Consider the following 26849-nt stretch of genomic DNA (forward strand, 5'->3'; position numbering starts at 1 on the left):
TGGATTGCCAGAGATTCCTCCATCGGAACTCGACAAAATTTTCCAGGGTTGTTATAGACTCAATTCCGCACAATTCCACCAAAGAGATCGTCAAAGCGATACTCGAGGAGATGGTGGCGGCAGATACGAATTCGATGTCCAAAAAAAACAACACGTCGCTTGAGGGCAATGTTGACGTTGAGCCCCCGAGCTCCATAGATGATTCCTCCGTGATCTTGATAGAGATCGGAGTTGATGTTTGATGAAGGCCCTCATCCGAACATGGTGATCCGAACACGGGGCGCAATTCTTGGTCGAACCAAGGTGACCAGTCGAGCTGGTGACGAAGATGCCGAAGTCGTAGTTGATGTGCAGACGAGCCATCGATCCTTATGTCGATCACGCAGCGGAACTCTCAATGAAAGCACCAATGTCGGTGTCAAAACCGGCGGATCTCGGGTAGGGGGTCCCGAACTGTGCGTCTAGGCGGATGGTAACAGGAGACAAGGGACACAATGTTTTACCCAGGTTCGGGCCCTCTTGATGGAGGTAAAACCCTATGTCCTGCTCGATTAATATTGATGATATGGGTAGTACAAGAGTAGATCTACCACGAGATCAAGGAGGCTAAACACTAGAAGCTAGCCTATGGTATGATTGTTGTATATATTGTATATCTATCGACTAGCCTGGCCTCGGTTTATATAATGCACCGGAGGCCTAGGATAACAAGAGTCCTAGCCGAATACGCCGGTGGGGAGAAGTCCTTGTCTTGATCGCCAAGTCTTGTGGAATCTTCCTTGTATGCGGTAGCCGTCCGAACTGGCCCATGAGTATACAGCCACGGGGGTCCTCGGCCCAATCTAATAGATCGGGAGACGACGTGGTGAGTACCCCCTAGTCCAGGACACCGTCAATGACCATACCCTCAAAATCACTTCTATCTTTGCTTGCTAGTTGCTCGCTCTTTTGCTATGCCTATGTTGCGATACCTACCACTTGCTTGTCATGCCTCCCATATTGTTGAACCAAGCCTCTAACCCACCTTGTCCTAGCAAACCGTTGTTTGGCTATGTTACCGCTTTGCTCAGCCCCTCTTACAGCGTTGTTAGTTGTAGGTGAAGATTGAAGTTTGTTCCTTGTGGGAACATGGAGATGTTGTTCCTTGTTGTAACATGTTTACTTGTTGGGGTATCACAATATATCTTATTTAATTAATGCATCTATATACTTGGTAAAGGGTGGAAGGCTCGGCCTTATGCCTGGTGTTTTGTTCCACTCTTGCCGCCCTAGTTTTCGTCATATCAGTGTTATGTTCCCGGATTTTACGTTCCTTACGCGGTTGGGTAATAATGGGAACTCCTTGACAGTTCGCCTTGAATAAAACTCCTCCAGCAATGCCCAACCTTGGTTTTACCATTTGCCTCACCACCACCTACTTTTCCCTTGGGAGTCGCTCTCTCAAGGGTCATCTTTGTTTTAACCCCCCCTCCTCCCCGGGCCAGTGCTCCTCTGAGTGTTGGCCCAACCGAGCAGACTGCGGGGCCACCTCGGGGCAACTGGAGGTTTGGTTTTACTCGTAGGATGTCTCATCTGAGTGTGCCCTGAGAACGAGATATGTGCAGCTCCTATCGGGATTTGTCGGCACATTCGGGCGGTGTTGAACTTGTTTTACCATTGTCGAAATGTCTTGTAACCTGGATGCCGAGTCTGATCGAAATATCTTGGGAGAAGGAATATCCTTCATTGACCGTGAGAGCTTGTGATGGGCTAAGTTGGGACACCCCTGCAGGGATTTGAACTTTCGAAAGCCGTGCCCGCGGTTATGGGCAGATGGGAATTTGTTAACATCCGATTGTAGAAAACCTGAAGTTGACCTTATTTAAAATGCATCAACCGCGTGTGTAACCGTGATGGTCTCTTCTCGGCGGGGTCCGGGAAGTGAACACGGTGTTGGAGTTATGCTTGACGTAGGTTGTTCTAGGATCACTTCTTGATCATAGTTGTTTGACCGTGCTTTTGCCTTCTCTTCTCGCTCTCTTTTGCGAATAGGTTAGCCACCATATATGCTAGTCGCTTGCTGCAGCTCCACCTCATACCTTTACCTTACCCATAAGCTTAAATAGTCTTGATCACGAGGGTGTGAGATTGCTGAGTCCCCGTGACTCACAGATACTTCCAAAACTAGCTTGAAGGTGCCGATGAGTCCGTGCAGATGACGCAACCAAGCTCAAGGAGGAGCTCGATGAAGATCTTGTCCTTTGTGTTGTTCCGTTTTAGTTGATCAGTAGTGGATCCCAGTTGGGGTCGATCGGGGACCTTGTCGCATTTGGGGTTCTTCTTTTATTTTGGTTCCGTAGTCGGACCTTGATTGTATTTGGATGTTGTAATGCTTTATTCATGTAATTGTGTGAAGTGGCGATTGTAAGCCAACTATGTATCTTTTCCCCTATTGTATTACATGGGTTGTGTGAAGATTACCTCACTTGCGACATTGCTTTCAATGCGGTTATGCCTCTAAGTCGTGCTTCGACGCGTGGGAGATATAGCCGCATCGAGGGCGTTACAAGTTGGTATCAGAGCCATCCCCGACCTTAGGAGCCCCCACTGCTTGATCGAATTAGTGGACGAGTTGAGTCTAGAAAAAATGTTTTAAGTCATTTAGGAATTATATATCGGAGAGTTTAGGAATTCTTTTTACTCCCCAGTCCCTTCATCGCTCTGGTAAGGCATCCTAACATAGAGTTTTGACTCTTCTCTTCTCAAATTTCACTAAAAAAAATTCAGGATCACGCGGATATCTTGGAATCGTTCTGATCGATTTGTGTCGAGAACATTGTTCTTGGTGCCTCCTGTCATTTAGGGGTTGTGGCAGTGTCCCGGGGAGTTGAGCTCTGAGGTGTTGTCGTCACAATTTTATCGTTGCAGTTCTAGAATACCTGAGTTTAGTTTCGCCGACATCAAAAATCTCTTTTATGCAGTTGTTGGTGAGATAACCTCGATGCCACCCAGTACTGGGGCGGGAGTTCGGGAGTATTGCCATAACTTGTATAACGGATGCTTTTCGAAGGTTGAGGTAGACGATTTCTGAAGGTTTCTTGGTTATGTGTTGAAGGATGGATACAGCTGGATGTAGGATTTGCTAGTTTTGGGTGAGATATTATGCTTCCCCTGTATCCCCAACACCTGATTGCATAACCAGAAAGGTTCGGGAGTTTATAACTGGGAATTCAAGTAGCTCTTAGGATTTCTTTCCGACGGATGTATGATATGAAATTGGGGTTCGACGTCTAGTGGTCCGCCTATTCACAGTCGGTTTTACAGTGGTCTCGTTGTGTCTTAAAGAGTCCTTGGCTATGCCGACTCGGGGACGCTTCGTATGTCATGTGCACTGCCTTGTACATGATGGTGTTGTACGATCGAGCCCGTGTAGGCCCCACCACGAAAACTTCGGATGAAATCTCTATCATATGTTTGTTCCGGCTTATTCTGCAAGCCAGTTCTTAATTTGCTTTTGAGTTGTGGTATTTGAGTTGCTTCAATGCTAAGTGTTGATTCCATACCTTTCCTAAGCGGTGTTCTCATACCCCGATGTGAACATTAATCCTTTTTGATCATCGAGATTGGCATGTCAATCCTTTTCAACCAGTGTGCTTCTCTTCAAGTGGATCCGATCATTTCAACATTCGCAAGATCAATTATCAGTTTTTCTCAACGGTGTTTTCCCACCCGCCCACCCTTGTTTTCTTGAAGGATTCAGATTTCTTAATCACTATCCATTTTATTGATGAGAAGTCTCCCCATTCTTTTCCGCCAATGTTCTTACCCGGTGGTTCTCTAGAAGATGCTCTACTAGTTCGCCATTCTTCATTCTTTTCTTCTCCGGTGGATTCAAGTCAAGTTTTGTTGATCATACCTTTTTCCTCGTTTCAATGCTTTCTCATGTCGGTGCACCTCTTTATCATTCCAACTCTCACTATTCAATTATTCCGGAGTGCTGAAGATATCTCGAAGATTCATGTTTCCACTCTGCATTCGTTCAAGATCTTTCGAGGTTGTTATCTTATTCAAGTCTTTTAATTCAACCGGTGCAACGTCTCTTTCAAATCATTCTACGGTGTTTCTTTTGAGTGGGCCCTAACCCACGGGTCTTTTCTCAGGATCTTACCTGACTCTTCTAATTTTCCCGGAGTTATCCTCAATTTTTCTCAAAGTTTGACGTAAGAATGAATTATCATCAGTCAAATGCCTTCTCCAAGATATTGCACATTCTTTTCGTCATTGGTTCAACCTCTCTAATTTTCATTCCGGAGTGCCTCAACAATTCATGATGGTGTTTCTCGTCGTAATTCTCGGATTTTGAAGACTGAAGAAGAGTTTTTTCCCTCCATATCTTATCTGTTCTCTCAGAGATGCATGGTTCTAGCTTATTGCCATTCTCTCATAATTGTTTTCAATTGTGAAAATTCTTTCCACCTATCCGGAGCAATTCAGGAGTCCTTTCAGTTTGATTCTCCGAAGGCCATCAATTCAGGTTTACTCAGCTTTCAGCTATCATTCTCCAATTTTACCGGTGCTTCGTTCAAGTGATCTTTAATCGGCTCGTGATCTCTTTGTTCGCAGGTATCTAAATCCTCTCAAGCATCTTCATTCATTTCATAATTCTTCCCGGTGATTCATCCCTTTACATCATTCATTTCCAATTCTTACGGTGGTTCGTTCAAGAGTTCATCTTCCTTCATTTATCATATCAATTTATTCGTTGTTTTCAATCCTACCGGTGGTTCGTTGAAGACCTTTTCCAAGTTGACTCTATATCTATCTTTATTCTTTCTACAAGAATAAGTAGTATGCCAAAGCCATCGATTATCATCAAGTTAATTGGTGAAGGATAAAGCATAATGTAATTCTTATTCTTGTTTCATCAAGTATATTCAATTCGTTTTTCCAGAGTGGTTCATCATATCATATTCTCAGTTCGAGATGCTTTATCTTTTCTTTCCCGGAGTTCCAAGCTCTCATCATCACGGAGATCCATCTAAATCATTACAAGGTTTCACCTTGTGTTTTCGACCTCTCTTTCCTTGCATTTGATCATTTCTTTTGTTAACGGAGTTCTTCATGGAGGTTCTACAGGATGGTTCATCAAGGATTTAATTCCTTCTCGAAGCGTTCATCAAGATTCTTTTCTAAGGAGCTCAAGCATTCTTCATCTTGTAATCCGGAGTGCAATTCTTTCAACTGTATCATTCGAGGTGGCATTATGTCATTCTTGATAATTTGAGTTCATATTTCATGATTCACATGTTATTAAGAATGAGGTTTTTTAAATCCATCAACCAACTAGTTGGAGCTATCTTGTGTTATATTTCACCTAAATCTTTCCCTGAGGATTTTGCTATTAATGGTGATAATATATGATCCAAGTTCTTCATCTATCCTCCCAGTGAAATAATTCTCTTGTCTCATCGGTCATACCAATCCAATTCTTTTCCCGTGAGTGGCAGTTTGTCACCTCATAATTTGACATGTATTCCATAAGACCATATCAAGCTTATTCTTTTCATTGGGTTTTCCAACAACTCCGTTCGACCCTTCTCCCAAGGATGCCTTCTCAAGCTCTTTTTGGCAGAAGTTGGCATTTTCTCCTCATTTCTCCTATTTCAATTATCTATCTTCTATTCCTTCTCGCCTTGTCGGGACCATGTTTTGATCGTGCTTATCCTTTTAACCGGACTATTGTGTCCCTTTGCTCAAGCTCTTTCTTTTTATCAAGTTTTCATCTCTTTTAAACCGGAGTGCTATCCGAGATCTTTCTTACCCCTTGTTCCATTCATTCAATAGTTACGGCGGCAGTGTTTTGTGTTTTCATCAAGTATCTTCTCATCTTATCAAGTTCTTATTCAATTCCATTTCCTTTCAATCAGAATGCTGCCCAAAGTTGTTCTTTCTTTTCCTCTTTCATAATGGAGTGTCTTCAACTTCGTTCATCTCCGTTTATTCTATTCTCGGAAATGGCTTAACCTTTCAAGGCTCTTTGGTTTCACTCGTTTGTCAAAGAAGCAACTTAGTTTTACCTCTTCTCTTTCTCTTCTGTTTTCCCTCCGGTGCCATTCTAGATCTCGGGACGAGATCCTCTCGTAGTGGTGGAGTGTTGTAACGCCCAGAGACCGATGTGCCAGGTGTCTTCCAGTTATTTGCTGTTGTTGCCATGTCATTTGCTTGCGTGTTGCATCTTATCATGTCATCATGTGCATTGCATCATCATGTTTAAAAACTTGCATCTGTCCCGGCCTCCTCGTTCCGTCCGTTGTCCGTTCTGAGCCCAACCACACTTGCACGCGCCCGCGGCACCTCCGAAATATTATTTTATATGTGGCCGGAAAATGTTCTCAGATTGGGTTGAAAGTTGGCGTGCGGTCTTATTATAGTGTAGATAGACCGCCTGTCAAGTTTCATCGCATTCGGAGATCGTTTGATGCCCCAACGGATAACTATAGCGGCAATATAGCCGGGCACATGTCGGACAATTTCGGTCTCCGGAAACAGTTGCCGGGCTGCACTCCTCTCCTCTCATCTCAGCCCAACCCGCTCTCCATAGTCCACCTAGGCCCATGCCTACCCCTCTTTGTGCAGTGCACCGGACCTCCTCGCGCGCGCGTCCGAAAGCTGTCCCGGACCCGACCCGGACAGTCGTCACCGTTGGATCCGGATCATCCCCAAACATCTACAAAACATCTCTGTTTTGTTAATTGGACTCCCTAGCTATTTTATCTGCGATCGTCCGATTGCGATTGTAGGGTCGAGATAGCCCCTAACCAAACCCGTGGTGTATATATTCGTCCACCCCTAGTCCTTTTTGGTCAAACCCTAGAAATTAGGAGGTTTGTCCCTTCACCCGCCGCCGCACTCTCCACCTAATCCCCTCTCGGGATCTTCCCAGATCTGATCCAGCCAACCACGCGCAGCCAACCCCCTTCCCCGTTTTCAGATCCATCATCCATCCCTTCGATCCATCTTCAGTCAACGAGCGCCAACGCTCAAATCCCGCAGGAGCCCGATGCCCTCTGCGCCTCGATCCATCCTCACCTGCAAGATCAGCTCCGTCCTCTCCATTCCCGCCACAGATGAGCATCACACAGCTCTTTTCCTTCTCTTGTCGTCCTCGTCTCTCAACTCTCTCTCATCTCTCTCTCTTATCTTCACCAGGAGATCGCCACCAATCGAAGATGCAGCACCGTCCCGAGCTCCGTCCGTGACGCCAAGTCCCTGCCGCCCAGGACCTCCTCCTCGCCGCCCGTCGTCTTCGTCCAAGCCCACCGCCGCTGTCGCCTCAAGTCCCTGCCACCGGCGCGGCGAAGTCCTGGTGATGCCGCAGCTCTGCCCCTGTCGAACCATGGACAAACACACCCACCCCGCGTGGACTCGAGCCACGCCACCCGAGGCCTGCTGCTCGAGTTGGCCCATCTCCAGCGACCGTGCTGCCTGCGTCTTCGCGAAGGACTGTCGCCACGGCGCCTACATCGCCTGAGTTCTTCCACGCCGGCCTGCTACCTCGCCTCACCTCGCGCCGCCCGGGTTCTGCGTCCCCTGCCGGACCTCCCCTGCTTCGCCTTGGTCCGTCGTTGCTGCCCATCGCGCCACCCTTTGCCAGGCCCTAGCAGCCGCCGGTGACCTCTGCTCGCTCTGCATCGAGCAGAGGAGCTCGCACGACTCCCTCCAGCTCGCCTCCTCTTTGACCCGATCCGGCGCCAACGTGGTCAAACGCCCCAGGCCCAGCTCGCCCTCCATCTCCTAGCGCCAGCTCCCACCTCCACCGACTAGGCCTCAGCCCGTGGTGAGCAGCCCAACTCCTTCAGATTCGGCCCATTAGTTTTTTTTCCTTTGCCCTGCAATTTGCTAATTATCCAGGGAAAACCAGTTTTGCAGAAAAACCCTTCATGATCATGCATATAATAACTCTCCAACCATGCATCATATGTAAAAACTTTATATATGAAACTTGCTTAGATTTTCATCTAGTTTAATAATATGCAACTTTCATATATGTTTAAAATGGTGTTTGTTTTAATTTGCCTAAATAACTTGCTAAAATGGTTTTACTCATAACTAAATAACCGTAACTCGGAATCTAATAAACTTTATATGTAAATGGGGTGGAAAAATGCCTAGATTATCATGATGGCTTTATTTTGCATGTTTAACAACTCTAAAATTATGTTTAGGGCAGAACAGTACCAAATCTATAATATGCTCATGAGGAGTTTCCGGAATTGTTGTTCGTTGTTTCCGGCTTCATTTAAACTTGACTAGATAGGTAGTTTTCATTTGCTTCACCCTCTTGCCATGCTAACAACATTTAATATTGTTGGGTACATAAACAAGATCGAACTAAATAACGTGTTGTGGTGTTTTGTCAATATGCAACTCGTTGCATATTGAGCTCCACTTAATTTGTAGTGTTGTTTGTTGCACTTTGCCATGCCATGACATGTATCATTAAACCGGACATGCATCATACTTGTTTGCGCAGCGTGCCATGCTTATGTGGTGGTTGTTTACTATGTTGTTTGCTTCCTTTTCCGGTGTACTTCTTCTCGGTAATCCGGTAACGTCGCGTTTGTGAGGACCCGTTTGACTATGTCCGTTTGTCTTCCTCATGGACTCGTTCTTCTTCCTTGCGGGTCTTCAGGCAAGATGACCATACCCTCGAAATCACTTCTATCTTTGCTTGCTAGTTGCTCGCTCTTTTGCTATGCCTATGCTGTGATACCTACCACTTGCTTGTCATGCCTCCCATATTGTTGGACCAAACCTCTAACCCACCTTGTCCTAGCAAACCGTTGTTTGGCTATGTTACCGCTTTGCTCAGCCCCTCTTACAGCATTGTTAGTTGCAGGTGAAGATTGAAGTTTGTTCCTTGTGGGAACGTGGAGATGTTGTTCCTTGTTGGAACATGTTTACTTGTTGGGATATCACAATATATCTTATTTAATTAATGCATCTATATACTTGGTAAAGGATGGAAGGCTCGGCCTTATGCCTGGTGTTTTGTTCCACTCTTGCCGCCCTAGTTTCCGTCATATCGGTGTTATGTTCCCGGATTTTACGTTCCTTACGCGGTTGGGTAATAATGGGAACCCCTTGACAGTTCGCCTTGAATAAAACTCCTCCAGCAATGCCCAACCTTGGTTTTACCATTTGCCTCACCACCACCTACTTTTCCCTTGGGAGTCGCTCTCTCAAGGGTCATCTTTGTTTTACCCCCCCCCCCGGGCCAGTGCTCCTTTGAGTGTTGGTCTAACCGAGCAGACTGTGGGGCCACCTCAGGGCAACTTGAGGTTTGGTTTTACTCGTAGGATGTCTCATCTGAGTGTGCCCTGAGAACGAGATATGTGTAGCTCCTATCGGGATTTGTCGGCATATTCGGGCGGTGTTGCTGGACTTGTTTTACCATTGTCGAAATGTCTTGTAACCTGGACGCCGAGTCTGATCGGAATATCTTGGGAGAAGGAATATCCTTCGTTGACCGTGAGAGCTTGTGATGGGCTAAGTTGGGACACCCCTGCAGGGATTTGACTTTCGAAAGCCGTGCCCGCGGTTATGGGCAGATGGGAATTTGTTAACGTCCGGTTGTAGAAAACCTGAAGTTGACCTTATTTAAAATGCATCAACCGCGTGTGTAACCGTGATGGTCTCTTCTCGGCGGGGTTCGGGAAGTGAACACGGTGTTGGAGTTATGCTTGACGTAGGTTGTTCTAGGATCACTTCTTGATCATAGTTGTTCGACCATGCTTTTGCCTTCTCTTCTCGCTCTCTTTTGCGAATAGGTTAGCCACCATATATGCTAGTCACTTGCTGTAGCTCCACCTCATACCTTTACCTTACCCATAAGCTTAAATAGTCTTGATCACGAGGGTGTGAGATTGCTAAGTCCCCGTGACTCACAGATACTTCCAAAACCAGCTTGCAGGTGCCGATGAGTCCGTGCAGATGACGCAACCAAGCTCAAGGAGGAGCTCGATGAAGATCTTGTCCTTTGTGTTGTTCCGTTTTAGTTGATCCGTAGTGGAGCCCAGTTGGGGTCGATCGGGGACCTTGTCGCATTTGGGGTTCTTCTTTTATTTTGGTTCCGTAGTCGGACCTTGATTGTATTTGGATGTTGTAATGCTTTATTCATGTAATTGTGTGAAGTGGCGATTGTAAGCCAACTATGTATCTTTTTCCCCTATTGTATTACATGGGTTGTGTGAAGATTACCTCACTTGCGACATTGCTTTCAATGCGGTTATGCCTCTAAGTCATGCTTCAACACATGGGAGATATAGCCGCATCGAGGGCGTTACACCCGCAACAGTCAACAATGTATTATTCTCTTTTCATTTTCTCTTTTTTCATGTGCTCATCCACAACTTTCTATATTTATTTCAGGAAATAGTTTGATCTTTGTGCCTATCCTTTTTATTTTGGCAAATTTGATTGTGGGTTGTTTTCTATTCTACACATGGAGAATCTAACTACTAGGGGGACGAAGCCATTCAGCACAGTATGGCCATTTTCTATGCAACACAATAGCTAAATAACATTCTATCCCTCAACACTAGCAGTAAACATACTATCTGCAACACTAGTATCGCTTTGCGAATATGACTCTTACCACCATTCCCCCTCCTAGTTACTAATCATGTTTGTATTCCTGCTTTTTGTATGCTCAAGACACGAGATCATTGCTCAATTTCCGAACATTCCTTGCGGCGAAGCTCTTCAAGCACCCCCAAAACACACTCAACTCATCTGAAGAGTTATAGGCCCTATTTAAAAGCTCATAGAAGATGTCAATTGGAACAAGATCTTGAGAGTTTAGTTTTTAGGATTTTATGGGTCCATGTGCGTGCTACATCTTCTTTATAACTAAAACAGCCAAGTTGCTATTACCTAGTAGTCTTTTGGAACTCAAGCTAGAGCATGTGTCATCATGGGGCATGTCCCTTTTTCTCTCTCTTTTCTTGAAATCCTGGAGCATCATCCATGCTGAGCTGACAATGTAAAGTAGGGATGGATGCAGAGATGGTAATGAAATAGCCACATTTTTGGCAGTTTATATCTTTGCTTTACTGGTATACATTTTTTGTCAATAGTGAAACCTACCATAACCACACATGCCTTGCAACATGATATTTTTTTTTATGTGCACTCAGGAAACATGTTGTTGCAAAAATGCACACCAAAACCATCATGTATCTACATAACCATCATTCCTCTATACAATAACTTTTTAGAGCATTGGAAACATGATGTCGCAACAAGAAACACACGGTACATTGATCATACTGTTGGGGAACGTAGCATGCAATTTAAAAAATTTCCTACGCTCACGCAATATCTATTTAGGAGATACATAGCAACGAGAGGGGGAGAGCATCTTCATACCCTTGAAGATCGCAAAGCGGAAGCATTTATCAACGCGGTTGATGTAGTCGTACACCTTCACGATCCGTCCCGATCAAGTACCGAATGTGCGGCACCTCCGCATTCAGCACACATTCAGCTCGATGACGTCCTCGCCTTCTTGATCCAGCAAGACGAGCGAAGTAGTAGATGAGTTCCGGCAGCACGTCCGCGTGGTGACGGTGTTGGTGAAGAACAATCTCCGCAGGGCTTCGCCAAGCACAACGGAAACTATGACAGAGGATAAACTAGAGGGGACGGGGTTGCCGGCACACGGCTTGGTGATTCTTGATGTGTCTTTGGTGCTAGCCCTGCCCCTCTATTTATATGTTGAGCCTAGGGGTCGAAACTTGGAGTAAAAGCCTCCACAAAGTCGGTTTCACCCGAAAGGCAAGAGTCCTTCTCGGACTCCAGGGCCAGACGCCAGGGACCTTGGCGTCTGGCCCCTAGACTCCGCAAAACTTCCTTTTGCACTTTCCAAAAACCTTGTGGGCTTTCCCCTTTGGCCCAAATAAAGTGTTCTTGTACCCAACCATTTCGGGAAACATCCGGAACCCCTTCCGATGAACTCTGAAACCCTTCCAGAGACCAAACACTATTATCCTATATATCAATATTTACCTCCGGACCATTCCAGAGCTCCTCGTCATGTCCATGATCACATCCGAGATTCCGAACAACATTCGGTTACCAACATACATAACTCATATAGTACTATATCGTCAGCGAACGTTTAAGCGTGCGGACCCTACGGGTTCGAGAGCTATGTAGACATGGTCGAGACACTTCTCCGGTCAATAACCAATAGCAGAACCTAGATGCCCATATTGGATCCTACGTATTCTACGAAGATCTTTATCGGTCGAACCTTTATGACAACATACGTAATTCCCTTTGTCCATCGGTATGTTACTTGCCCGAGATTTGATCGTCGGCATCTTCATACCTAGTCCAATCTCGTTATTGGCAAGTATCTTTACTCGTTCTGTAATACATCATCTCACAACTAACTCATTAGTCACTTTGCTTGCAAGGCTTATAGTGATGTGCATTACCGAGAGGGCCTAGAGATACCTCTCCGATACTCGGAGTGACAAATCCTAATCTTGATCTATGCCAACCCAACAAACACCTTCGAAGACACCTGTAGAGCATCTTTATAATCACCCAGTTACGTTGTGACGTTTGATAGCACACAAGGTGTTCCTCCGGTATTCAGGAGTTGCATAATCTCATAGTAAGAGGAATATGTATAAGTCATGAAGAAAGCAATAGCAATAAAACTTAACGATCATTATGCTAAGCTAACGGATGGGTTTTTTCCATCACATCATTCTCCTAATGATGTGATCCCATTCATCAAATGACAACACATGTCTATGGTTAGGAAACTTAACCATCTTTGATTAACGAGCTAGTCTAGTGGAGGCTTACTAGGGACACCGTGTTTTTCTATGTATCCACACATGTATCAAGTTTCCGGTTAATACAATTCTAGCATGAATAATAAACATTTATCATGATATAAGTAAATATAAAATAATAAATTTATTATTGCCTCTAGGACATATTTCCTCCACATACATGCCACTGGAGGAATCTCACAATACAAACCTTCTTTTTCTTTCCCATATGTTCGGAAAATATGACAGATAAGAAATATTTGTGTTCCCAAGCAACACAAATCGGAGCTCTCTTGTATGTCTCAAATCTAGGCACACATAACAATATGATCACTATTACTCCCTCTGTCCCAAAATAAGTGACTCAACTTTGTACTAAAGCTAGTACAAAGTCGAGTCACTTATTTTGGGACGGAGGGAGTATTTTTCTTTTTTTGTATAACACAGGTTTCAAATTGAATAGAACCTAAATACATCATCAAATTTGCAAAAAATAAGTTATGGATGTTTTTGCTCAAGCACATCAAGGGAGGCTGAAAAGAAAATGCAAAACATCTCGATTAGGAGCAAGAACTTTTCCCTCTATTCTCTCGTTTTTTTCTCCCTAGAGTTTGAGTTGCGATGCTTGGGAATTTTTTGGATCATTTATCATCACGGCTCTCAAGTACACACAAGATGGTACAACATGTCCCACCTCAGAGCAGAACTGAAATTAGGTGGTGGTGCCACCGCCTCTGTCACAACTTCGAGGGGTCCACATGTCAGCACATTGTGCCCTTCTTCATTGCAGTACTTGCAGCGAATAGTTCTTTTTCCAGCTCTTTGCTTCCCTTCTGCCACTGCCTTCTTCTCTTCTTGTTTCACCTTCTTCTTTTGCTCATCATCACACTGTTCTACTAGTGTCTTCTTTCTCTTCTCTCTTTCAGTTGGCTGCCCTTTCTTAGGCACATAACCCGGGTTTTGCAGCACCTCCGAGCTATGAGTTTGTGCCAGGTCATCATGCAATGTCCCCGTTGCGGCAGCGGGTGGTGTTGGGTGTTCACTCTGCTGCGCCGCTTGTTGTTCTGGCAGCACTCCTCTCCTTGCCGCAGCTATGGCAGGCTCAAGAACCTTTATCGGTTCATCCAATATTTTCTAGGCATCACCATTGCAACATGCATTGGAGGCGAGCCATGTTATCCTTCGGCACAAGGAGTTGTATTTTAGCATGTTTGTTGAGGGGTTCCTGAAATCCAGCAATCGCCCAGTTCTACCCATGTTTGTTGTTGCTGCTTCAGACCACCTCTCCAACAAGTATCGTTGTGGAATAACTTGCACATTGAGGTTCACCATGACCCTTATTATGTGAGCATAGATCAGGCCATTCATTTCAAAGCAGTGGCCACTACATTGAAACACCCCTTCATCCATCTCCACTTGCATAGAATAGAGCATTGGGTTCTCATAGAAGCTTGATGTAGCTTGAATAGGAGGCCTTGCCCTTGGTACTCAGTGTCCTGGTTGATAATGAAGCTGATATATGCAGTCACCTGTTTTTAAAACTTGCTAAAGATGCTACGTGTGTAGTAACCAGCAGCTTGGTGCTCAATATCGTACCTGCAACATCACAAAAATAAAACAAAGGTCACAAATCAGATCACACGGATACTCAACCCATGATAAAGTTTTTTGTGTTTCTTGCTTTGGTATACCGAAAGTCGGCATACCAAGAGTATAGTGGTGGAGCGGTCATTTCACCAATGAAGCCGACATTGTCCTCGCGATCAAGCACCATTTCTTGGCATATTTCATATTTCTGCACAAACCTCCAAACGAAATCAGCCGGACGAACCAATGTCTTGAAATATGAGTTGAGCCCCTTGGACCTGCGTGTCGTGCTCGTGAACGGGAAGAAATTGTTTTTGAAGTACACTAGAGCCCACATGTGCCTTGTACGCCACATGTTCTTCAAGTGTTTGTTTTCAGCCACTTCAAAATAATGCAACATGTGCTGCCATGTTTCCTCAAATTCCTCGTCAGTTTCCGGTTGATTGTCACAAGTGTAAAACACATCTGCAAATGCCTCATCGCTGCTCGACAGCCTCCCCAACTTAGAACACGCGTTGCTAAACACATGGAACTTGCAACACCTATGACAGATGTTTGGGAACACCTGCTCAATAGTTGTTGCCATTGCTCGGTCCTGATCGGTCATTATGTTGGTTGGATGCTCGTTATCCATTGCAACCATTCACTGCTCAAACACGCACTTAAATATTTCAATAGTCTCACCAGGCAACAAAGGCACATCCGAGAGCAATGGTTTGAAGGTGGTTGTTGACCCCGACTATAGGAGCAAAAGGCATGTTGTATCTATTGGTGTAGAAGGTTGTATCAAAGAATACATATTCTTTATATTTTGGGTACAATGCCCTTATTCTCACATCAACCCAAATAATGCAGCCACGGAGTTTGTGGCAAGATCTTTTTGCTTCGCAAAAGGAACTATGGATTCTCGGCCTTCCTCCTCTCAAAGTAATGGACTGTCATATCCATGTCTCGGAATGTTATCGCTTGCCGGAGCTTTACATGTTCATTCGAAACATCTCTCCACATACGGGGGTATCTTGGTGTCATGTTCATGGACCCTACCAAGCACACCCATGCAATCTGAAGTTGATAGGTTGACATCATGCAACATCAGTAAGGGTTGGTAATCCTCAACGGGTATCTTGCCGTGCGAGCGGTAGTACCTAACATGCTCCGGTTGTTTCATCAGTGGATGTGTATGCTCCGCAACAAAGCAAGTCACTGTCCATCTCTCCTGCCTAAGCCCAACAATCATATGCACCTTACAATCATGACGTCACATCTTGTTCTTATGACGTGTTCTTGTTACATCCATTCCAGTGCTAGGCTTCCTGTTGGAGTTGTTTTTTTCCATCGCAATGCTCTATGAGGTGGTACTCATTTTCGCTTTATCGGGCTTTTTAGCACACATACACCTAAAGACCCTTCTTGATCAATATTGCATCCTCTTTCTCCTAGCCCCTCTGGTTGTACTTTGTAGAAAATATATGTGTCCCGAACCCCAACTTGAAGGCATAGTCACTATAGAATTTCCGGGCATCCTCAATTGTGTCAAACACCATGCCAACATAGGGCAGCAGCGACTGTGATGAAACATCTTCATCAGCCGAATCATCTTGCATCACATCATCAACATGCAACAAACCATCTGAATCTTCACCACCATCAACAAAAATGTTCCCTTGGACACAACTCTCTTCCCCTTCAATCCCAGCTTCATGCAAATGATGCACATGATTTTTGTAAATAGAGTGTGTAAATAGAGTGTTGTGAAACGGTCATTTTTCATCTACATGGAATCAACAGTTCTTATGTTGTTTAAAAAATCCAGGTGCACGGCTTCTGTCATGTTTCAGGGACAATCAAAATATTTTTCTGGTGCACAGATATATTAGACACATATTTTTCACTCACCGTGGTATACACAATCAAAATGGTATCAGAGGCATTTGTCACATGAGTGATTTATTTTGCTTTTTTATCAAATAGGTTGACAAACAACAAGTAGCAATCATCTCATAATGCAACTAAAAAATAGAGGGGATCATGTTTCAGAGACACATGAAACAGATAGGGGGGAGGGGCACATGAAAACAAAATGAATTCTAGCTCCTTGTTTGCACAACACACATAGGGCTTCATGTGTTTTAGAGACACACATGTGTGCATGTTCTAGAGTCGGAAACTCACCCAGCTCCCCTGATGCGATCTGGTCGAAGGAGTTTTAGGAAACACAACCGTGGAAGCGGGGAGGGGGGAGGGGGTGAACCAGGATGAGACTCCAGCTCGCGGCGGAAGCCCCCCATCGGCGGTCGGAGTTGAGAAGGATTGCCGTGACTGTTCTCGAAGCAAGGCCCCTATGTGAGGTCGATCTACGCCGGGCCCAATCATTTGTCCGCGATATGGTGCGCCATGACGTTGCAGAGAGGCGCCTAGAAGAACTACTTGTTCCCGCACGCCGACGCAACTGGTTTTGCGGAGGTTGGGGGCGGCGCCGCGCTGGGCGCAGCTCGGTTGGGACGGTCGGCAGGGGCTTTGTTTTTAAAACAGAGCTGTTGTTGCGAGAAGTAAAGAGGGGTCAGTTGGGATGCGATTGTTACATCCGACGACTGTTAGCACGCTGATCCAACGAAGGTCCATGGGGCGGATGGTTCTAACACATCTGCCAGCCGACCGCGTAGCGCCGCCCATATCTTTACCTGATAACCATCAGGATAACCTGATTACTGTGTCACAAGCTTGGTATTTCTATTTGTGCAAATTTTGTAGTTATTTCAGTGTTTTGCATGATGCATAAGTTTTTTCACAACAGAAAGAAGTGGATGTACAACTTGATTCTGCTTCATTATTTAGTACCAGTTGACTTTGTAAATCCCAGTTTCTTCAGTATTGTAACTGTCAAATCGTCAAGTTAACCTGATTTTTCTCTTTGGACAGCTTGCAATTTGTAATATTATGATTTTCCTTTTGCAGAAACCACTTCAACTAGCCCAGGATTGTGTCTATTAGTCCTTCAATATTTGTTGAGATGAGATAACACATTGTATGACAGGTAACAAGCAAGTGAAGCAAGAAGATTTTTTAAATTCCTTGGAAAGTATAACCACCTTAACCCAGGATGCATGATGAAGGATCCAATATGTCAGGACCAACGAGGGAATTGCAGTATGTCAGAACCAATGGGAGAATTGTAGAGCTTCATATTAAGTTTATTTTAGCTGCTTGCCCGCTTCAAGTGTCTAGATTACAGGAAACATGTTTCTTTAAGTGACAAACTTGGATACCAATTTATTCAAACTATTATATTTCTTATAGAAGTAATGCAATATATTCTCTCTCTTGTGCCTATTTGAAATACCGTTGTGGGTCTGTGCTTTGCATCTCATATTGCAAGGATAACACATTGTATGCATACTCTCTCTCTTAACTGTAGCAAGGATGGAGAAGGAAAGAGTGACGAACCTTCTAACATGGATATTGTACATGTATGAGCTACGGGTCACTATTGTTTATTATATGGATTGTAGATGTAGCAACACTGAAATTTATAACATATCCTCAAATCTCTTCATTTTAGCATTTATGATATACTAGAGCCAGCAAAAAATAGAATAAAAAGGTTCATTAGAGAAATATTATAATTGATGACTGAATGTCAAATGGTGGTGATTTTATATCTATGTGTGGGAGCTTGATGAAAGATTACATGCAGAGTATAGAAGTGAAAACCATCATTTTTCTATATGAGCTATTACTAGAGGAGATATATATTTCTAGCTAAAGTTAACATTGCTAAAATATTCCACGGGGTGGCAACTCTGGGGCAAGAAGCATACATGTAAGCCTATTGGGAAATGTTTAGAAATGTTGAAGTTTCGGCACCGCGCTCTAGCTTTCGTGGAACTTTCACACCGTTTGGGTTGTGATGGTCAGCTTCTGTTAGTTGAGGGGTTCGTCATGAACATAGCATAGGCCGACGATGGGGAGGTAGTCTATACCAGGGAAGATGGCAGTGTCGGGGTTTCGGAAATGTCTAGAAATGTTGACGCTTCAGTGCCACGCTCCAGCTTCTGGGGAAGGGCCATACCGTTTGGGACGTGATGGTCAGCTTCTGTTGGTTGAGGGGTTCGTCATGAACATAGCATAGGCCGACGATGGGGATGTTGAGGAGGTTATCTATACCGGGGAAGATGGCGATGTTGGGGAGGAGGCCAATGGTGTGGAAGATTGAGACGGGATGGAGGAAGTCGACGACAGGCAATGGCAGGGCAGCAGATGAATAGAATGAGCTGGAGGGATGGCGGTCGGCCCTGGCGGGCTCGTGAGAAGGGAACAATGGTGATGTCATGGCTAGCGCTTTGACCAGGTTCGTTTCGCAACTAAGTGTTACACAACTTGGTGATGGCATTGTCGTTGAAAATATACTCCCTCCGTTCCAAAATATAGCGCGCCCACGCTTTTCGAGGTTCAACTTTGACCATAAATTTAACCCACGAGACCGACTGCGGCGGGATCAAAAATTATATAATTAAAAACTTTTTTTGAATACGAATTCATTGGTATAATTTTTTCGCCCGCCGCAGTCGGTCTTGTTGATTAAATTAATGGTCAAAGTTGAAGCACGGAAACCGAGGACGCGCTATATTTTGGAACGGAGGGAGTATTAAGCTCTGTGATTTCGACTTCCTACGATCCGCGTAGTTGGCGAAGCATGAAGTTGAAGGACATCCGAACAATACCTAAACTAAAAATCTGCTCCATACCAAATTGAAACAAGACTGATTGATGCGCCTACCCTATCAATGATTGAATAATTTTTGTGTCACCTCATGATACTATCCATGCATTATAATGGTTGAAGAATATTTTGTTGGTTTTAGTATCATCTCATGATACTATCCATGCATTCCATCCTCAAGAAGTTATCCATATAACTTAATGTTCAACTGCATTGTCATCCGTGGCAACGCACGGGCACGTTTACTAGTAATTTGTAAAAAGAATTTAAAAAGTTGACCCTTCAATGTACAGAAGTATAGATTGGAATGAAAAAACCAGCTGATTTTTTCCGGCTTATTTGCCAGCACCGTCGCTTATCGTTCTTAACTACCACCCGTCCCGTCAAAGAAAAGAAAAAAACACCTCCCGTAATCCCATCTCTCCCCTCGTTTCCCCGTCGCACGCGACCTCAGAGGCGATGCGGCGGTGTTAGGGTTTGTGCCGCCGCCCCGTCCGCTCCCCCTCCGTTGCCGGCCACAGGCAATATCACGCCGCCGCCTGATTTCTTATCTCCCTCGCCCCCCAGCCCCCCACGCACACACCCTCCACGCCTCGTCCGCGACCCCTCGGCGACGGCGGCAGGAGGTCACCTCTGCTTCTTCACGACGACCTCCGGAAGCTGCCCGCCAGCCGGCCCCTCCAGCAACCTCCCATCCGCGCCGGTTCCACCTCTCCCGAGCAAGGTATGGACCCATTACTTCTGATAAATGCCTGAAATCTGCCGAGTCTGTATCAATTTGGTGGCAGATTCGGTTTTCTTTATAGTGTGTAATGATTAATTTGGAATGCAATAGATGGACAAGGCAAATTGGATGTCCTACTAATAAGGTTTTTATATTAGATATACTGTAAAAACAGAGTTTTTTCCTGAGGCATGCAAAAGAAGAGTCAGGGAATAAGATTAGGCCATTAGGATTGTCGGATCAGATCGAAACCAGACATACTGTAAAAAAAGGTTTGTAAGTATAAAATTGAGAGTTTTGCAGGTTCCCACAGTTGCATAAAAAAATGTGCAGCTTTGCGTTGTGTTGCTTTAGATAATTGTGTTACTTTTGTGTTGGGGTGGAGTCTGGAGTGGGATAGTTCATGTTTGAACTTATTAGCTTTATAATCTAGTTTAATCCCTTCTGCACAATGTCAGTTAGGTGGTCAAATTTTGCTCTTGTATTGAGTTCTAACATTCAGTGAAGCTACTAACAACTTGTGCTTTGATCGGTAGCTGGGAAAACACCTTGAGAACACAACACACTTGTAAACTGAACTCTCCAGTAGGTTTCACGTTGGGTTACCTACTCAATAACTATGAAGATACCTTTCCTCTACCATTGTCTGCTTGTAACAAGTTTGTCAAAGGATTTGATATTCGACTTTCATGATCATCAGAAAAATCTGAACCGTGATTATTGCCTTTTGTTACGTCTCGTATTTGGCAGGAGCACACTTTGTGTTGCAGTATTTATTGCTTTTTAAGTTGATTTTACCGATCATGAATTGTAATGAACTTAATATTGGAAATATGGGTTATTTTATTGTACAAAAATTTGATTTATGGGGTGATTAAGGCCCCACTCCATAGCCCTCCAGCTCCCAACTCTGCGGACGGAGCACATGGACTGCCCCGAACGATATAACTCTGTGAGCTGAATTGGTATATCTGGGCTAGGCGTATGCAAATTTCTGGAGCGAGGGATTCCAGGATTCCAGATCTAGCCAAACGATGAGTTGCTCAGAATTACCCGCAAATACCACTGGACTCAGCTGACCCGGATGGAAAAAATCGCCTCGACCCATCTCCTCTTGCACATAGCGACCTAAGCCTAGCGCTGACACACCGCCATCGCCGCCAGCATCTCCCGCCAATGCCCTGAGCCCCTGACGCAAGCCAAGTTTTGGTGCCTTCACGTGGTCCTCCTGGCCCTGACTCATCGCTGTAATTAAGAAACCCCTTCCGTTCGTTATATTCCACATGTCACAAATTTGTTTGAATTACTGGGCTTCCATGAAGGACAGGACAAGCAGTTAATCAAAGCTGTATGGATTCATTGTTATTATATAGCACCCATCCTTTGCACGTATTGGGAATATAGTTTGATGCCTTTAGCTCCTCGCAACTTACTGTATGTTAAATTTCAAAATATGTATGCAGTTTGCTACGTGCATAGCTGCACCTTCCATCCCGTTTATGTATGCTTATATGGTACTAAGTTTGCAATGGTGACATTATATCTCTCTCTTTGCCAGGTTTTTTTGTAAGAAAAGAAGAAAATCATAGATGGATATCATGCAGACTAGTGATTCTTCACATCATGGAATTGTAGAGAACAGCCCTTATACAACTCCCTATGATAGACGTGTGGAAGGTGATCAACTTGGTGCTTCGTGGTATTTTAGTAGAAAAGAAATAGAAGAGAATTCCCTTTCAAGGAGAGATGGTATTGATTTAAAGAAGGAGTCTTACCTTCGCAAGTCATACTGCACTTTCCTTCAGGATTTCGGGATGAGGCTTAAAGTGTAAGAATATATTGTACCATGGGTATTTTATTGTTACATCTTTTACTGAGTAATATACCTGATGTTTTAGCAGTATTATTTGAATCTTGAAAGTTCTTTTCAAGTTTCTGCAGATAACTGGATGTTTTCCTATAGCTTAATTTCATTCAAGCAGTTTTTGTTTCTTTCTCATTTCCCGTTAAGAATATCTGAGATACTTTATGATTGGTGTTACCCTCATTTTATTTTCAAAACCTGAGGAAAGTACACTGCACACTTAAAGCATAAATGATTGCATTTTTTTATGACAGTTCTTGTATATACTGTGCATGACTATGTTCTATAACCTTTATGGACAGATTGTCAGGGCCTGTTTAGTTGGAAGCCAAACCCTGACACACTTTGCCTGTTTGACCTAGTTAGGCAAGTGTCTGACATGCTCAGACACTCTTAGGCTGCGAATCAACATACATTTAATGATAATATTTGATGGGAGGAATAGCTAAAGCATACACTGTGAGGTATGTTTGTTAAAAACATAAGATGTTAGGGATGCAGATGTTATTCAGAAGATCACACAAGCATCACCTCTGGTGATCGAGGGAACATGACGCATAGGTTTAAAATAAACATAGTGTCCTTACATGATAGGTTGCCAAGCATGCTGAGTGCTCAAGTGCTAGTTTAATCATTTCCCCATCCAGAAAAACTTGTCTGCTTTTTCCTGGCATTTTACTTGACTATATGGACTAAATGTTTTTATTTAATCATGCGATATATGTACTATGTTAGATATTTGATAATTATCTGATCGTTGACCTGTCCAGTTTTTCTTCTGCCTAAGCATTTTTGAGCATTTATGTGCACTCCATGCTTGTTAGCTTTGTATCTTAACTTTATTTCTGTGACAACATTCAGAGATAATTTAGCACTATTTGATGTGAATAATTTGATGGTAAAGCTCTCAATTATCAAGCCATGTTTAATTTGTTCAGCTGAGATATTTGCTAGCACATGCTTGTTAATATGATATTTATGTTTGAAAGTTGCTAGATATGCCTGTGATGACACTACTATTCAGGTTTTACCTTTAAAAATGTCTTCTTCATCAGCACATGGCATTTTAGGAATAAGTTATTAACATATTGTTACTCAGTTTTTCCCTTAAAAAAGGGTTGATGTTTTCTTCATCAGCACACGGCATTTTAAGGAATAAGTTCTTAACATATAGTCCCTTTATATTCTTTGATTTTTTTACTATAGAGAATTCGTAACATATTGGCCCTTACCCCAGTGTTATGTTCATTGATTTGTTACATTTAGCCCACTTGTTTTTATCGGGCATGGAACAATGGCTGATGACATCCTTGTCTAGGTAGAACAGTAAATATTCAACCGTATTTAGTGTTTTATAGCCCTTTATGTGCCCTTAGAACATTTGCTCCATGAATGTTTATGAAGCAGTAAAGACCCCGTTGTATTACTGCATGAATTGTGCTCTCTTGGGTTGGTTGATAGTTGTTTACGGTATTTTCTTTCCTTATTGATGAATTACTTCATTATGTAGGCCCCAAGTAACAATTGCTACAGCTATAGTATTTTGTCATCGTTTTTTCCTTCGTCAATCTCATGCCAAAAATGACAGACAGGTAAGCCTTGCTGAAATTTTTATGAGCTTATATGTCTGTTATCAAACAACATATTTTCTACTTTATCTGTAAATCGTTTTCTATGCATGGTAGGCAGTATACTAACATGTATTCAAACATTGATGCTCGCCACCCATATTGTGAAAGAGAAGAATAAATGATTTGTTGTCGCCTTAGAACATGTATCTTATTGGATTCCATGATATGGTAAATTTTGTTTGGCTCTGTAGGAAAGACATGCAGGCTAACACTATAGTGCATCTTTGATTCAAATGATTTCTTAATGAATTTTAGACGATTCTAATCCTTAGGATTGTGTCTACATGGGTCGTTTGATTTGTAGGATTGCAATCTACATAAATTCTCCCTTGATCCATTTGCATTAGATTTCGAAGGAAAATTTACATCTACTCCAACCTCTTGTTAAGAATCCTACGCTTTTGGGGTATTGAAGAAGACATGACACTCTATTGCTGTGTTTTTCTTATTCCTTTGCTTTAGAAATCCTGTGAATCAAAGCGGCCCTAAGTATTTTTTTTCTTGGATAGCGTACAATATAGAGCATGCTGCTTGCAATATGTTATTTTTTAGGGGTGGTATTTTTCTTATACTCAACTTCATGTTGCAAATTGTCGTCAATGTAAGTTCATTATAATCTGCAGACAATAGCCACAGTTTGCATGTTCTTGGCGGGTAAAGTTGAAGAAACACCTAGACCCCTGAAGGATGTCGTACTCATCTCTTATGAGATCATCCACAAAAAGGATCCTGCTGCAGTCGCCCGAATTAAGCAGAAGGTGAGATTATTTTTGTGAGCATTTTCTTGATAGCACACATAATCTTTTTTGTACTTGTTCTCCCTCACAACATAAAGCTGCAACTCTTCTATAGCTGGTGCATTTTTATTTCCTGAGTACTGTGACAAGAACGGTTTGTGTTGTTGTGTGTAGGAAGTGTATGAACAACAGAAGGAACTTCTTTTGATCGGGGAGCGCCTTGTGCTTGTAACACTTGGTTTTGACATGAATGTGCACCACCCTTACAAGCCTTTGGTTGAAGCAATAAAAAAATTCAAGGTTGCTCAAAATGCACTTGCTCAAGTTGCCTGGAATTTTGTCAATGATGGGTATGCTGAAATTACCCTTATCCTTACAAAAATAGTAATCCCCCATTATGCCTATTTACTATACCTTAAAAGGGGTGTACAGGCTACGCACTTCGCTTTGCCTGCAATTTAAGCCCCATCATATTGCTGCCGGCGCAATCTTCCTTGCTGCAAAGTTCCTCAAAGTCAAGCTTCCAGCAGACGGGGAAAAGGTCTGGTGGCAAGAGTTTGATGTAACTCCACGTCAGTTGGAAGGTTGGTCCCTAGATACATAGTCAGTATTGCATATTTGCACAATTTTACTATGCATTATTGTAAGGATAGTAGTTTAAATGCCTTTGAAAGCAAGCAGCAATTGTTCCCATGCTTTAGGCGCTTATGAGATTGGATGGCCAAAATTTCATCACCATCTTAATCTTAGTTCAGCAATGATACTGGAACTAGGTTGGTTAGGTCAGAGACACAAGGTGTTTTGTGAGGTGCACAGAGTACTCCCTCCTTTTCATAATTCGAGCAAGCTTGTCTTAGTTTTTTTTACTTCCTTTTCACATTACAGCGCGTATTAGGAAATCGAGGCGCAGCAAGCCAATGCACGCAAGATTATATTGTGCCCTAGTTATTGAACATCTAAGTAACTCAATCAAACATAAAAAGAAAACAACAGCAACAACAACAACAAAGCCTTAGATGTGCAATACTTACACGTATCACACGAATCTCCACGTAAGATCAATGGGATAGGACTTAGATGTGCAATACTTATGGTACATCTAGATGTGCTTTGGCAAAACTGATATACATATCACAAGAGGTTCCATGAGCAAATACATTAAGCCTAATAAACAACCCCCCTTAACTCCTTGGTATGCGAGTTGTTGACTTGTTGTTAAGATGTGCTCCTTTTCTAAACGGAGTATTATTGTTCTGGGATACGAATGCACAAGGGAATGCCATGACACGAACACATTGTTATGAACTTGTATTTGGTAGCCTTATTTATGGGACTTGAGGTATTTTTGTTGGTGTTGAGTGTTGACTTGGAGGACAACTTTTCTGGTAGCCCTTGCCTGTTGTCATTTCTGTTATACAGAAAATTTGCTTAGTAGCATCACAATGAGGTATAGTTTGGAAATTATCATCTAACATGTGGATGGCATGTGGGACCTGGGACCACACTAAGCAGCAGACTGTATTTTTCAGCTTGGTGATTTTGCAACGGTACTGAGCAGTATTGCCCGTTATTATATATATCTATTTTTATAGAGCTGATGCTCCTTTTACTCCATTTCTGTCATGGTGATGGTTTTTATGCTCTTTGTTGTGAAGTAAGATGCATACCAAAGAACCATTCTTATATTTTTTGTGACATTTGTTTTCAGAGGTTAGCAACCAAATGTTGGAGCTCTACGAGCAGAACCGTGTTGGACCACCACCTTCACAAGGGAATGACACCGAAGGCAGCTCTGCAAGTGTGGTTAATCAGCATGCTCCTGTGAAATCTGAGGAGCCTCCTGCCCATGAAACTCATCAAGCACCTAGACAGTCGAGCGTACCAGGCCGTCATGGGCATGACCACCCTCAGCCTGAAAAGCAGAACTCAAACCAGAGGATACCCAAGAGTGAAGCAAGGGATGGCACTACCAACAGCAATGAAGGCACAAATATGTCCTCATCAATGATGGATGCGATGAAAAAGATAGATAAGGATAAGGTGAAAGCTGCGCTGGAGAAACGGAGGAAGTCGAAAGGCGATGCTGGTAGGAAAGTGGACGTCATGGATGATGATGACCTGATTGAGAGGGAGCTGGAACATGGCGTGGAGTTGGCTGCCGAGGACGAGAAAAAACACGACAGAAGGCAGAGCTGGCCCCACCCCGCGCACCGGGAGGATCACCAGAACACGGCTCGCAAGGCGGAGAACACCGAAGAGGGCGAGCTGTCCCTGGATGGCCAGGAATACCGCTCTCCTGGCCCCGACAACCGGAAGAGGAAGGACGCGCACGAGCACAGGAGCAATGACCGCAGCGCCGAGAGAGACATCAAGAGGCCGAGGCCATGAGATGAAGTATTCATTGTGGGGGGTGATCAGCGGTGACGGACTGAGAACTGGTGTTTTGAGCGCCAGTGCGTGATACCTAGTTTTTGCATCGCGGGAACATACAGGTGCTTGTTTGCCTATGTTGGGAGATTTGAAATGTACTGTACTGTAACTTGAAAAGATGAGGAGTATGTACATGTTCAGGTTATGGAACATTCGGCAGCAGTTTGGTGTCGAGGAACGATAGGAAAGAGGCTGCATGGCCTGCACCCGAAGGCTATATAAATAACTTTTTAAATACATGGATTTGAAGCAAATTTGGATTGGGACATTTATATGGATTTGAAACAAATTTGATTGGCACATTTCTATGCTGGTGCTGTGATCTG

The 26849-nt window shown here is 43.6% G+C and overlaps 1 protein-coding gene across 1 annotated transcript; it reads left to right on the forward strand.

Annotated features, from left to right (window-relative positions):
* Nucleotides 1-19520: 19520 nt before the first annotated feature.
* LOC123189548 (cyclin-T1-3) lies at nucleotides 19521-26777 on the forward strand. The gene is made up of 7 exons (XM_044601990.1): nucleotides 19521-19861; nucleotides 21420-21689; nucleotides 23236-23317; nucleotides 23980-24114; nucleotides 24268-24443; nucleotides 24526-24677; nucleotides 25802-26777. The coding sequence occupies exons 2-7, from the start codon at nucleotides 21451-21453 to the stop codon at nucleotides 26479-26481; spliced, it is 1464 nt and encodes a 487-aa protein (XP_044457925.1). The 5' UTR covers nucleotides 19521-19861; nucleotides 21420-21450; the 3' UTR covers nucleotides 26482-26777.
* Nucleotides 26778-26849: the final 72 nt, after the last annotated feature.

This window comes from Triticum aestivum, chromosome 2A (assembly GCF_018294505.1).
Source record: "Triticum aestivum cultivar Chinese Spring chromosome 2A, IWGSC CS RefSeq v2.1, whole genome shotgun sequence".
NCBI lineage: Eukaryota > Viridiplantae > Streptophyta > Magnoliopsida > Poales > Poaceae > Triticum > Triticum aestivum.

Coding starts and splice junctions, on each gene's coding strand:
- LOC123189548 (XM_044601990.1), top strand. CDS start 21,451: ATGGATATCATGCAGACTAGTGATTCTTCACATCATGGAATTGTAGAG. Junction 21,690..23,235: donor TTCGGGATGAGGCTTAAAGT/GTAAGAATATAT, acceptor TTCATTATGTAG/GCCCCAAGTAACAATTGCTA. Junction 24,444..24,525: donor TGGAATTTTGTCAATGATGG/GTATGCTGAAAT, acceptor AGGGGTGTACAG/GCTACGCACTTCGCTTTGCC.